General features: G+C 39.6%; 1 protein-coding gene across 1 annotated transcript in view; it reads left to right on the top strand.

Annotated features, from left to right (window-relative positions):
* Positions 1-15: 15 nt before the first annotated feature.
* alg12 (ALG12 alpha-1,6-mannosyltransferase) overlaps positions 16-15,131 on the top strand; it is a 28,513-nt gene continuing 13,397 nt past the window's right edge. Inside the window, exons 1-7 of the mRNA XM_068059151.1 lie at positions 16-514; positions 646-778; positions 8,463-8,636; positions 9,686-9,880; positions 9,984-10,087; positions 12,332-12,555; positions 14,761-14,930. Of these exons, the coding sequence (XP_067915252.1) occupies positions 350-514; positions 646-778; positions 8,463-8,636; positions 9,686-9,880; positions 9,984-10,087; positions 12,332-12,555; positions 14,761-14,930 (1,165 nt within the window). The 5' untranslated portion in view covers positions 16-349. The remainder of the gene's footprint in view (positions 515-645; positions 779-8,462; positions 8,637-9,685; positions 9,881-9,983; positions 10,088-12,331; positions 12,556-14,760; positions 14,931-15,131) is intronic.

Here is a 15,131-nt window from a genome sequence, read left to right as displayed (position 1 = left end):
CTTTGAACTGGATGTTGTTAGCCGTCATCGGGGAGGGCGTTCGGTTGCTGGATATTTCCTCTATTTAAAGCTTTGTGTAGCACTCTGCTGGAGCCTCATCTCCACCATGAGGACGCTAAGTGACTCTGCAATACACACAGACCAAATGTGATGACAGTATTGCTTCCAAAATATCTGCTGAACGCAGACGGTTTTTGGCAGCCAGTCCAGACAACATTTCAATTGTCGTGTGTACACGGAGCTGGTGCTAACTTTGTTTTGCATTGCTGTGCCAGCACTTTGACTGTTTTCTGCAGACAGTGAGTGTGCTTCCTCGCCTTTGACCCTTGGCTCTCTACGTGAATGCAACATGGCTGAGAGGAGCCGGGCTGGGCGAAGGGAAGCGTTGCTCTTGGTGCTTCTGGTTCTGCTCGCCTCCCTCCATCTGCTGGCCTGTCCCTTCACTAAAGTAGAGGAAAGTTTCAACCTGCAAGCGGCGCACGACCTGCTGTACCACCGCCTGCATCTGGACAAGGTAGTAGCTCCAGAGAGCCTGCAACTTGTACTCCAGCTCCTCCCGCTACATTGAATCGGTGTCCATTTCTGCCTGTTTCATTTTCGGAGAATGATGTCAAGCGCTTTCTGGGCCTCTTTTTGTTTTTGCAGTACGATCACCACGAGTTCCCCGGTGTTGTTCCAAGGACCTTCGTGGGGCCGCTTTTTCTTTCATTGCTCTCTGCACCGGCAGCTTCTGTCCTCTCAACTCTTGACGTGTCCAAGTTTTACTCACAGCTTCTAGGTATGTCTGACTAATTTTAAGTTAAATTGCACTGCAGTCTTCGTCTCTGCAGTTGGTTTCGAAGCTGAGAAAGAAATCTTGGCAATCATCCAAGCATGCTCTACAAAAACCTATAACTTTTGCATAAAACTTGATAAATAGTTTAATTAGAACCCTTTTATACATACTGCATAACATATATCTACTTTTACTACAATTGAGAATATATTAAATAATCTGTTATAGGGTGCAGTTATGCTTTTGTGAGATGTAGTGAGATCTGAAGTAGGCAGGCTCACTCCAATTTGACTAATACTCCGTGGAGTATAACACTATAGTGCTGTGTTAAGCATTTTACTGATATATCTGGAATCTCTGCCTCAATGAAAATACTCTCAATATTTGTTCCAGTTTATTATTTGAATCGTAGTAAATGAACATCTTGTCAATAAATCTTTCTATTGTATTTCTAAATAAAAATTATTCCTAATTATTGGTTCAGCTCATAGTATGGCTTTTGTGGACAGATCCTGGTTGTGGCCCAACAAAACAGTTAATATTGACACATGCATGCAGCTTAGTATATTGTAGTGTGCTGTCTCTGTTAGAATGATTAATGCTTATTTTGGACCTCAGCTCTGAGCCCTTTTTAGGACTGGATATTCTATTTTCAGGAATTTTCAGGGGCGGCGCAGTGGTTAGCACTGCAGCCTCACAGCTCCAGGGACCCGGGTTCGATTCTGGGTACTGCCTGTGTGGAGTTTGCAAGTTCTCCCTGTGTCTGCGTGGGTTTTCTCCGGGTGCTCCGGTTTCCTCCCACAAGCCAAAAGACTTGCAGGTTGATAGGTAAATTGGCCATTATAAATTGTCACTAGTATAGGTAGGTGGTAGGGAAATATAGGGACAGGTGGGGATGTTTGGTAGGAATATGGGATTAGTGTAGGATTAGTATAAATGGGTGGTTGATGGTCGGCACAGACTCGGTGGGCCGAAGGGCCTGTTTCAGTGCTGTATCTCTAATCTAAAACTAGATGTTAAGATGGGGCTGATAGCTGGAATATTTCAGTTTTCCAATGGCCACAATTGATAAAAAATTGGAATGTATCTTGTTTGATGTGTTATGACTGAGGCAGGAGGTGTGCACTGTTTATTCTAGTCCACTTCTCCAGAGGTCACAACATATATTTAATTTTTTTTCCAACTTACCGATACGGTTAATCATAGACTCTATTTTTATCCCGGAATAAAAAACATCAACTGGGTTTCTTTAATAAACAACAAAATTATCAGTTTATTATATAACAAGTCTTAACCAGTAATGAAGCAAAGCATAAATACACAGATTGAAATATAAAAGTTCTCTTTTTACCTTAGCCCCGGTCCCTCACACATACACACCAGTTAACCAAAAAAAAGAGATTTTCTTTTTCGAGCTCTATTACAAAAAAGAAAATGTTGGCCAAAATACTTGCTAATTCTTGAAGGAAAAAAGAGAAGATATGAAAAGACGTCAGATGTTTTTTTTTTTTGAATTGGCATCCCAAGTACGTATAGACGTCTGTCACTGGGATCTTCCTAGAACAGTTCTTGACAGGTGACGTTGAAGATGAGATTGTGCAGGCTTTCCAGGGAAAATGCAGTTACAGGGGTTCAGGCAGTTTCTTCCGCTTGCTTCTCAGCTTCTCAAGAGATGGAAAACTGGTAGCCTTTTTCAAAGAGCTGGAACAGAGTGAGCTGGGGTTTTGCTCCCTTGGCCAGTTTTCTCCAGCTGAGTTTTTGAAACCATTGTCCATATCCCAACTCATGGTCCAAAGCGAAACCAAAAACAATGTCACAAGAATCAAGCCTCCTGACTCCTATAAATCTTGACCTGTCACTTCTTCATAAACATCTTTCCCCAAGACAAAAACAACCCCTGATGGGGTAAGTATTTGAAGACAGGTGCCTTCCAGTAACCCTTGTAAAAAAAAAAAAAAATCCATGGATCCCTTTTCAGTTTTAAAACATAAATCTTCAGAATTTATCAAAAGAATGGAAGCACTTGTAACAGATGCTGAACTTATTTTGTTGAGTTGTCTTACATTGCCAACCTAAATGATAAGGAAATAGTCTGCCGGTCAGCTGAATAAAGTTCAATATTCTTTCAATACCATTTAACTGTTGCCTTATTAGAGAAATTAAGGGCAGCCAACATTGTTTTTGTAACATCACTTATTATTTTAAATCTACATGTGCAAAGGCAGCATGGTTATTGAAGTAATCACCACAAATAGTAGAAAAACATGTTTTCAAAATTACAAGTGTACGGTTTCATTTAATGTAACATGTTTTAGAATTCCAGTTTCAAGGATTATGCTATGTATAGGCCTTTATAGTTGAATAACCAAACAAACCATAGCACTGAAATGCTCTATTTTAAAGTCTATTGTATCAGTAAAAAAGCAATGACTTTCTTATTTGAAAGTGGATACACCATTTGAGTCAAACCTAAATCTTCTCCTGCATCAATCTCCTGTTGCCTTTTCTTGCAATGAGCTTTTGTATCTCAGAAGGAATAACCTAGATGCCAAAATCATTAGCTATTCGTGGTCTTTCCATCTTCTCTTTATTTGATACATGCATTTATACATTTATTCTATATTACTTGTACCAAATATTATGGAGTTGGCTGATCAGTACTGCAGGCATTCTCTCCCTCTCTTTCCCCACTCCCCTCCACTGAAGTGAGTAACATTAGACTCCTTTCCTTTCAACCTTACCTTGAGTCTCCTAGGTGTTTCTTTCTAACAAAAGGTTATTGACCTGAAACATTCACTCTGTTTCTGTTTCTGTCTGCATGGATGCTCCCTGATCCGCTGAGTATTTCCAGCATTTTCTGTTTTTATTTTGGATTTCCATCATCCACAGTATTTTGCTTTTGTTTCATTGTCTGGCTTGGTCCTTAGGCTGAACAGAGTAAGACAAAAAGCTCTCTCTTTCTCCAACTTTTCTCAAGTGAATTCAACTCACAAAATTGGATAAAGTAATACCTTTTTCATATCGGCATCAAAAGCAATGTACAAGAGCAAAGCCCTGACAAAGGATCACCGACCTGAAACGTTCACTGTTTCTCTATTCACAGATGCTGCCAAACCTGCTGAGAATTTTTTTCTGTTATACCAAAAGCAATATTGGTTACCTCATATCCCCATGTCAAAATTTCAGCTTTGCATTTTTTTTAACTTGTGCAGTACTGAGGGAACCTTGCGCTGTGAGAAGTGCCATCTTTCAGAGGAGAGGGTAAAACTGAGATCCTGTATGTGCTCTCAGGTGAACATAGAAGTACTATTTTGAAGAAGAGTATGAGAGTTATCCCTGGTGTCCTAGCCAATATTTATGCCTCAACCAACATCATTAAAACATGATCTGGTCATGATCATTTTGATGTTTGTGGAAGCTTACTGTGCACAAAATGGCTATCACGTTTCCTACATTACAGCACTTCAACAGTACTTTATTGGTTGTAAAGTGCTTTGGGGCATCCTGTGGTCATGAACAATGCTATAAAACTGCAAGCCTTTCTTTCCTTCTTAATTACTGCCAGTCAGCTTCTCTGACACTGCTGAGTAACTATTACAAGTAAGGAGTCTCATTCCTTCTGGCTTTAATTGTTGTTGGAGATTTTTAAAAATGTAACTTTTTAATTTATTATTTTTTTATTTTTTTTTCTCTTCATTGATCAAATCCCTCTCTTAATGTCAAAACATGTAGAGAAACAGAAATAGAATTCACCCACTCTAATTTACACTTCCATTTTGGTCCTTGTACTGTTAATTTCACATCCTTCATCTGATTGCTTAAGGGAATACATAGCTGCTTTCCCTGCTCATTCAGGTCCCAAATGCCCTGTTTGCCTGGCTGTGACGTTATCAACTTGTAATTTCAACAACACACTATGTGAAAATCTTTAAAAACTATATACACAAGAAGTCCAACAAATGGCAGATGCATTAGCTAAATTGCCACAGCAAATTATGGTCCATGATCTCCCATCTATTAACAAGTATAACTGGAATCCATTGGGTAGCAGAGAATTGAAGGTGGAAGCGTTGTTAGGATTTCTGGTTAATGAGTGCTTGGCCGTGGTAGATTTCTTGTTTGAGTATGTCCAAGCTGTAAATGATTTCATTATCTTCTGTGGGTCCTCATGACTGAGGGATCGGCATGGATGTCCATAGAACTGGTAGTTCATATTGTCATTATTGGTGCTTGGGCGAACTTCTGCAGCTACGCCACCTCTGGCCTTTTCTGGGCACCTCAGATTTTGAAACTTTGGCGTAGATGGTTCTGGAAACATGCTGAACCAAATTTCAGTGCTTACCTCCACATGGGCTGGTTGGCTGTAGTATTTTCCCAAGAGAGGTGGTTTTCAATGCAGATATTTGTAAGGCTGTTTTTTTTTTTAGAATGTCCTTATATTATTTGTACTGACCACCTTGGTGTCGTTTGAAATAATGGGCCTTGTAGGAAAGGTACTGCAATAATCGTGGGTGATTTTAATCTTCATATAGATTAGTCTAATCAAATTAGACTGGAGGATGAGTTTATGGAGTGTATTAGCAACAGTTTCTTAGAACAGTACATTCTGGAACCAACTCGGGAGCAGGCTGTTTTAGACATGGCAATGTGTAATGAGGCAGGATCAATAAACCTCATAGCAAAGGATCTTCTAGGCAAGAGTGATCATAACATGATAGAATTTCACATTCACTTTAAGGGTGAGAAATTTGGGTCTGAAACTAGTGTCTTAAACTTAATTAAGGCAATTACAAGGGTATGAAGACAGAGTTAGTTAAAGTGGTTTGGGAAAATAAGTTAAAAGGTAAGGCAGTAGAGAAGCAGTAGCAGACACTTAAGATGATATTTCATAAATCTCAAGAAAGATATATTCCATTGAGAAAGAAAGACTCTGAGAAAGATGCACCATCCATGGCTAACTAAGGAAGTTAAGGATGGTATCAAATTGAGAGAAAAGGTGTACAATGCTGCCAAGATTGGTGGTAGGCCAGAAAATGACTTAAAAAAAAAAAGAGGGAGAAATTAGAGGGAGAAATTAGAGTATCAGAGTAAACCTGCAAAAAATATGAAAATAGACAATAAGAACTTCTACAAATATGTAAAGAGGAAGAGAGTAACAAAGTACGCATTGGTCACTTGGAGAATGAGACTGGGGAATTAATAGGAAATAAGGAAATGGCTGAGACTTTGAACAAGTATTTTGTATCTGTCTTCACAGTAGAAGACATGAAAAAACCTCAAGAATAGCAGAGAATCAAGAGGCAAAAGGGAGGGAGGAACTTAAAATTATCACCATCACTGGACAAGAAGTACAAAGAAAATTAATGGGACTAAAGGCTGACAAGCCCCCTGGACCTGATGGCCTGCATCCTAGGGTCTTAAAAGAAGTACCTGCAGAGATAAGAACATAAGAACTAGGCGCAGGAGTAAGCAATTCAGCCCCTCCAGCCTGCTCCGCCATTCAGTACGATCATGGCTGATCTCATCTGAGCCTCAACAATAGTGGATGCATTTGTTGTCATCTTCCAAAATTCCCTAGATTCTGGAAAGGTCCCAGCAGATTGGAAAACCGCAAGTGTAACACATCTATTCAAGCAAGGGGAGTGACAAAAAGCAGGAAACTATAGGCCAGTTAGCCTAACATCAGTCATTGGGAAAATGCTAGAATTATTAAGTAGTAGCAGGACATTTAGAAAATCATCATGCAATCAGGAAGAATCAGCATGGTTTTATGAAAGGGAAATTGTGTTTGACAAACTTATTCGAGTTCCTTGAGGATGTAACAAGCAGGGTGGATAAAGGGGAGCCAGTAGATGTAGTGCATTTGGATTTCCACAAGGTATTCAATAAGGAGCCACATAAAGGTTATTACATGGTGTTGGGGCATAGATAGAAGATTGGCTAACTAACAGAAAACAGAGAGTCGGGGTAAATGGGGCAATTTCAGATTGGCAAACTGTAACTAGTGGAGTGCCATAGGGATCAGTGCTGAGGCCCCTGTTATTTAACATCTGCATTAATGACTTGGATAAAGGGACTGAGTGTATTGTAGCCAAGTTTGCAAACAATACAAAGGTAGGTAGGAAAGCAAGTTGTGAGGAGGACACGCAGTATCTGCAGAGATACAGATAGGTTAAGTGAGTGGGCAAAAATTTGGCAGATGGAGTATAATGTGGGAAAGTGCGAGGTTGGTGACTGGCAAGAAGAATAGAAAAGCAGAATATTACTTGCGTGGAGGGAGACTGCAGAATGCTTGAGTGTTGCGGGATCTGGGTGTCGTACATGAATCACAAAAAGTTAGCATGCAGATACATCAAGTAATTAGGAAGGCAAATGGAATGTTGGCATTTATTGCAAGAGGGGGGTGGAGTATAATAGGGAAATCTTGCTACAACTGTACAGGACATTGGTGAGACCATACCTAGAGTACTGTGTACAGTTTTGGCCTCCTTACCTAAGGAAGGATATGCTGATTCCTGGGATGAAGGGATTGTCTTATGAGGAAAGGTTGGGCCTATACTCATTGAACTTCAGAAGAATGAGAGGTGATCTTATTGAAACATATAAGATTCTGAGGGTGCCTGACAGGGTAGATGCTGAGAGGTTGCTTTCCCTTGTAGGGGAATCTAGAACTAGGGGGCACAGTTTCAAAATAAGGGGTCTTTTAAGACAGAGATGAGGAGGAATTTCTTCTCTGAGGGTAGGTAATCTTTGGAATTTTCTTTCCCCAGAGAACAGTGGAGGCTTGGTCATTGAACATGTTCAAGGCTGAGTTAGAGAGATTTTTGATATACAAGGGAGTAAAGAGTTTTGGGGGCAGGCGGGAAGGTATGGCGGAGCAAGCTCTAGGGGCTGGATGGCCTACTGCTGCTCCTATTTTTTAAGATCTTATGCTCCAGACAATTCCCCATAGAAGATCTGCTTGGGGATTCTGTAAGCATTCATACGGAAGACATGGCCTGTGCATCTAAGTTGAATTTTCTGGAGGGTGATCTCCATGCTGTTGATCCCAGCACGGTGGAGGACCTCGTTGTTTGTGATTTTGTCCTGCCATCGAAATCTCATGATGGATCTCGGGTGTCTTTAGTGGAAGTCTTCCAGAGCTTTGATGTGGAGCCTATAGCAGACGTAGGATTCTGCGTCATACAGCACAGTGGTAAGGACAATGGCCTAGTAGAGTTTGATTTTAGTCTTTAGCCCGATGCCATGCTGCTTCTGGACTTCATCATGGGGTCACCCGTAGGCAGAGCTTGCTTTCTGGTTGCGTGCATAGATATCTTCATCAATATGGCATTCCTAGAGAGCACACTACCAAGGTATGGAAATTTTTCTACAGCCTTGAGACTGGTGCCATCAATGGTTATGTCTGGCGCTTCATAGCGTGTGCCTGGTGCTGACTGAAATATCACCTCGGTCTTGGAGACACTGATTTGGAGACCAAAATTATTGGCAGCACTCGAGAATTTGTTTGCCATAGTCTGGATATCTTCCTTGTTGTGGCCAGTTGGTAAACAGGGTAGCTGGACTATGTAATAAGTACTCCTTTTATTTTGATCTTCTGGTTTTCTAAACCTACCAGAAATGTAATCGCTATGAATGAAAAAATGTTTAATTGTATTCAGCTTCCTTTGTTTTTTTTTAAAAACAGTTCGAGGATGTCTGGGTCTCTGTGTGATTTATGCATTGTGGACATTTCAGAAAACAGTTAGGAAACAGTTTGGCTCAACAGTAGCTTGTTTTTACTGTTGGATCTCAACAACGCAGTTTCATCTTCTCTTCTACTGCTCAAGAACTCTCCCAAATATATTTGCATTTCCTATTGGTGAGTGCAGCTTTATAATTCTTTTTATTTTATTCTTTTGTGGAGATGGAGTCCATTGTAACTTGGTTTGCCACTGCAATAAACTTGGAAATGTATGAACTAATTTTCATATTTATGTTAGTCAAATTCAGGAAATAAGATGAATTCTGAAATATGCATATACATAATTCTATTTGACAGTAAGCTGAGAGCTTTCATAATATATTAATTAACAATCTCTTTAAATACTGTGGAACAGTGTAGTGATGGAAATACATTTATTTTATGCCATTCATGAAACACAATAAAATAGTGGAATGCATGAAATGAAGTGTTTTCTATCATATGGCTCCAATCTTCTTACTGAAACCTCAGCAGTACTGGGTGGCTGGGATTAAGGGGGTAAGGCGTGATACCGGAGGCTCATATTGGAGCAGACTTCATCTTTGTTTGACACCTCCTATGCAGTATCACCAGAAATTAGATGTTTAATAAAAAAGGATGTTTAATGGACTGAAATTCAATATAATCTAGAAATAAATGCAAGCTATTTCTATCACACCTTTCCCAACCTCAGGACTTCCCAAAGCACTTCATAGACAATTAAGTACTTTTGAAGTATTGTAACTGGCAGAACTTCTTTGTATCGGGCCATGGGATCTTTCATGTCCATAAGAGAACAGATAGGGCCTCGGTTTAATGTCTCATCTGAAAGTTGGAACCTCTAACCATGCAGCACTCCCTCAGTACTGCACCAAAGTGTCACGCTAGATTATGTGCTCAAATGCTGGTGTGAGGCATGAGCCCACAACCTTCCGACTCGGAGACAAGTGCTGCCACTGAGCCAAGGCTGACTCCTGAAGGTAGTAACTGAGAATATATAGTACTTGTAATAATGGAACTGTGATGGGCTAAATTAAAATTTGAAAAATTGTTTTAAGGATTAAATGTTGATATGCAGGATCTTTTACTTCCAGCAAAGGTTTAAAAAAAACTTGAAACATTATTTAGGGACATAGTCTTTAAGGGACACACTAATTTGAAAAATGTATATTTCGTCTATTTTACAGTTATCTTGGCGTTTACTGCCTGGATGCAACAGAACCATGGCACCTTTATCTGGCTTTCTGCGTTATCTATTATTGTGTTCCGATCCGAGCTTTGCATATTCCTGGGCCTCATGCTGCTGCTGTCATTAGTGACCCATCGTATTTCTATTTTCAAAAGTCTCTGCCATGCAGTACCAGCTGGCTTGGTGTGGTTAGGTAAGTAACATTCTGTTTGTTCTTTGACAGGGTCTTGAATTTAAAGACTTGCTCATACAACCAAATAAACACATCTAGTAACCTCCAGTATGTTTCATTTCAGGTCTAACAGTGTGTGTGGATTCGATATTTTGGGGACGTCTCCTATGGCCTGAGGGAGAAGTACTCTGGTACAACACAGTCTTGAATAAGAGCTCCAAATGGGGACTATCCTTTACACGGCCTTCAGATTACTATAGAAGAACTCAAAAGCAAATTCAGAAAAGTAAAAATGTTTATTTTAGTTGTGATTGTCATCTTTGAGAATATATAGTTTAAAAAACAGTCCCACTATATATTCGGCTCCATATGAGATGTGCTGATTGTCTTATTTCCATGCAATTGATGATTATTAATGAAATATTACAGTTGTTCATCTATTAGTGTGAGAGTTATCTCACATTGATGCTGTTGGCATCACCATAATGGCAGTTTTCAATAAAGATAAAAATCAATGAGAGTGAGTCCAAGAGTAAAACCTAATAGCATAGTGGTTCTGTTACTTGGACTAATAATCCAGACACCCAGATTAATGATCCAAAGACATGAGTTCAAAACCCACCATGACAGCTGGGGAATTTAAAATTCAGTTAATTAAATCAATCTGGAATGCTGACCATGAAACTAACGGATTGTCATAAAAATCCATCAGGTTCACTAATGTCCTTTGGGGAAGGAAATCTGCTGTCCTTAATGTTCTATTCCAGAAAGTCAGGTGGTGAAGGATAGAACTGACGCCTAATATTTATAAGATTTTATTTAGAGATACACATTACAAACCTGTACCTCCAAAACTCTCTCCCTCCCAAAGTTTCAGTCTGCTCCTATATATAGGAGCCCAAGTGAATACCCGGTTAATTCACACCACCCGAATATAATTAAATACTCAATTACTATACAATTAACACTTACCCAGCTGTAACTCCAGACCCACGGCAATGTGGTTGACCCAAGCCACTCAGTTGTATCAAACCGCTATGAAAAAGTCAATTAAGAATAAAACCAAATGGACCACCCAGCATTGCAGCACTGTGGGTTCACCTAACCACATGGACTAGAGCACTTCAAGGCAGATCAGCACCATCTTCTCAAAGGCAATAAAAGGTGGGCAATAAATGCTGGCCCTGGCAGCAGCACCCACATCCCATAAACGAATAAAGATAAACTGAAGGTTGTAAACCGTGAGGGCTTGTGTATCATCTCAACCATTACTCCCAGACATTCATTATCTCTGTTGTCAGTATTAGATTCAAGAGAAAAACATTATCAGGCTCTTGCTTCCAATATGATTTTGATGTTCATCAGTAATTTTAAAGCTATGTGGGAGAAGTCACTTTGTACTGTTTGACATCAGCATTTCACAAAAATTAATGAAGGTAGGAATTTCACAACCCCCACCCCCGCCGGTAACTCGATGTTTACGAAGTTTGTCACAGTTTAAGATTATTTTATAACGTGTAAATTTTCTAATTGCATGCATCTGGCATGGTCTCTACTGCTGGAAGCATATTTTAGGAATTGAGTGTTTGGAGTCCATGATTTTTCATCCATTAAAATTAGTAGACAGAAAATGAGCTACAAATGGAGAATTCCTGATGTACATCTGGCAGGTGAGGTGCTAAGCCAGGAAAACATAATTGTAAATGTTATCCCTAAAGAGGGCAGTTTCACTGCAATTATCAGTGTGCTAAAGGTAGGGTTCTGATTTGTTGAGAAAGATGTGAATTATTTTTAAAAATGGCCTGCTTCTCAGTACCATACTGCTTTGAGATACAGATTGCTTTTTCAAAAAAAATGTTTCATTTTAACGCTGATGCAAGTGGAACTAATTAGTACCATGAATTAAACACACTGTCCTTTCACCTCTAGGGTATGGGCTCAAATCCAGTACAGACTGATGTTACAAAAGTCTTCGTTGCCTTCTGGCTGTAAGCATCTGAAATCATTGTTAATGGGCATGAATCCACAACATAAAAGTATCCATAATTTGTCACTCACTGGCAATCTGCCTCCAAGGAACCATAAGTATGGAAATGTCACATTGCCTACTGCCTCCTGTGGGGTTGGGTTGGGGGGGACCAGAAAAAAAATTTTGGAACAGAGACGAGGGAGCTTTTCTCTGCATCTAATCCATACTGTGCTTAACCTTGGAGTATTAGAAGTTGTCTCTGGAAGGAAATTTGAAAAGATGACTCATAAGTTTGAGGATCAATTCAGTTCTATGGGCTTGACAATCCATCAATATCCTTGACTAATTTCAATTGATTTTCTATTAGATAGGCTGAAAATTTGTACAATATTAACTGCAGTATTATTTGCTGGTTCCTTAAATGTAGATTTTTTTTTTTGAGTTTAATAACTTAAGTAACAGATTGCAAGTTTTTGTGTTTCCTTGACTCAGAATCTATTTAGACATCACCCTTTTTCTGGTATTTTTACTCGGTGCTGCCTCGTGCTCTTGGTTGCAGTATAATTTTTCTGCCTTTTGGAGCTAGGGACCGGAGGAGTTGGAGGCTACTATTCCCGACACTCGGTTTCATATTTTTATATTCATTCCTACCTCACAAGGAGTTGCGCTTCATAATCTACACTTTTCCTGTCTTGAATGTCGTTGCAGCAATAGGGTGTTCGTACCTGTAAGTATTCAATGGCATTGAACTTAAAATGTCAAGAGTTTAAATTGACTGTACTTTTTGTAAAGCAGATGTTATGTAGGTGATGAGACATTTAAAATTAGTCTTGCATTACTAGCACCTTTTTTATTAGGCTTGTTAAGCCCGCATTGGCACACGCTGTAAAGGTAAGGGTCTGGTTATGCAACACTGAATAAGTATGTGCCAATTTGTTCTTATTAATGTTCCTCCAATAATCGTTCTCTTCCAAATATATGTTTCCCAAAGGAGCAGACATGTGTCCATTTAATTCAATTTGGAAAGGTCTACGAGATGGACAAAGAAAAAAAAATACAAGGACCTCATTTGTGAATATACAATATTTTTATACCCTGATTGTTGCATTATTTATATTCTATTTCAGCATTAGTTTCAGAATGGCAAAGTGCTTTGACTTTTTATATTATAAAAAGGAATGAGAAACAAATTTTCTGAACTCCAGTCTTTATTAAAAAAAACTACTGTAGCAGAAGGAAATATCGGCCTGCATTGTGCCTCTGATGAACTGGGATCATACCCAGTATCTATAAACTTGTTGTATAAGAACACAAAAGATCACATGGAATTGAAGGTAAAATTTGGAGGTTAATTGGATGGAAGGTACAAGATAGAGTAAGAATAAAGCTTTCATTCTCTGATTGATGGGGTGTGACCAGGATCTGTATTAAGGCCTCAGCTTTTCACTGTATACTAATGGCTTGGATAAAGCAATAGAGATTTGTATATCTAAGTTTGCAGAATACACTAAGTTAGGAGATAGTAAGTTGCATAAATGGAAGTAGGAAGCTACAAAAGAAGATAGACAGACTAAGTGAGCAAAGTTCAATGTGGGGAAGTGAAAGGTCATCCACTTTGGATCTGAGAAAAATAGAACTGAATATTTTAATGGAGAGAGATTTGGAGCTGCGGAGGAGCAAAGGGATTTAGGTGTCCATGCACTTAAATCAGTAACATCGAATGCACAGGTACAAAACTAATCAAAACATTTACTAGACTTGACTATTCCAACGCACTCCTGCCTAGCCTCCCATATTGTACCCTCCGTAAACTTGGGGTCGTCCGAAACTCTGCTGCCCATGTCTTACCTCGCATTGAATCCCATTCCACTATCACTCCTGTGCTCGCTGACATACATTGGCTCCCAGTGAAGCAATGTCTTGATTTTCAAATCTCTCCATGGCCTCAACCCTCCCTAGCTTTGTAATCTCCCCCAGTCCCACAACTCTCCAAGATATCGGTGGTCCTCCAGTTCCGGCCTCTTGGGCATCCCCAATTTTAATTGCTCCACCATTGGTGGCTATGCCTTCAGTTGCCTAGGCCCTAACCTCTGGAATACCTTCCCTACACCTCTCTTACTCTCTACCTTGCTTTCCTCCTTTAAGACGCTCTTTAAAACCTACCTTTTGGCCAAATTTTTGGTCATCTGACCTAATACCTCCCTATGTGGCTCAGTGTCATATTTTGTTTTATACTGCTCCTGTGAAGCACCTTGGGACGTTTTATTACATTAAAAGTGCTGTATAAATATACATTGTTGTTGGAATGCTAACCTTTACCTTAGGGTGGGTGGACAGTGAAGCAGTGATGCTTCAGCTGTACAGAGCACTGATCAGACTCTATCTGGGATACTGCATTGAGTTTCAAACACCAAACTTCGGGAAAGGGTACAGCATAGATTCACTAGAATTATACCAGGGCTTAAAAGGGTTAAATTATGAGCATAGGTTGCATAAACTTGGCTTTTATTCCCTTAGATTTAAAAGATTGAGAGGTGATCTAATCAAGGTGTTTGAATGATGAGATTCAATAAGGTGGATACAAAGAAACAATTTTTACTGGTGAGGGAATCGAAAACAAAATGGCATAATTGTAAAATTAGAGCTGGGCCATTGCACATAAAGGGTAGCGAAAATCTAGGACTCAGTCTCCCAAATGGCTGTGGGTTCTGGGTTAGTTGAAATTTTCATGGATATGGATAAATTTCGCGAAGAGCATCGAGGGATATGGAACAAAGGCGGAGAAGGAGTTTGAGGTACAGATCAGTCATGATCTAATTCAGTATTGAAACAGACTCGAGAGCCTGAATAGTCTATTCCTATGCCTGTGTTCCTAGATGTGTTGACTGGTAAAAGCACATCACTAAATACTTCTATTTGTTTTGTTGCACAGAATGATCAATTATCGCAAATCCTTTCTGTATAAGTTAGGATCCTTTATTGTGATCACGCATCTACTGGTAAATGCCTGCTACACTGGGATGCTACTGTATGTATCCCACTACAACTACCCCGGTGGAGTCGCCATGCAAAAGCTACATGAGACTGTGCCTTCAACAACAGGTCTGTTACCCTGCTATGTCTGTCGTGGGGGAAGATGTTAGAAACGATCATTAAGGAGGCTATATCTGGGCACTTAGAAAAACTCAAGGTAATCAGGAATAGTCAGCATAGCTTTGTGAAAGGGAAATCCTGTTTAACCAATTTATTGGAGTTCTTTGAAGGTATAGCACGCGCTGTGGATAAAGGATAACGTACTTTACT

This window comes from Heterodontus francisci, chromosome 27, assembly GCF_036365525.1.
Source record: "Heterodontus francisci isolate sHetFra1 chromosome 27, sHetFra1.hap1, whole genome shotgun sequence".
In the NCBI taxonomy this organism is placed as follows: Eukaryota; Metazoa; Chordata; class Chondrichthyes; order Heterodontiformes; family Heterodontidae; genus Heterodontus; species Heterodontus francisci.
Note: the sequence above shows the minus strand (reverse complement) of the source record. Positions and strands in the feature narration are given on the sequence as shown.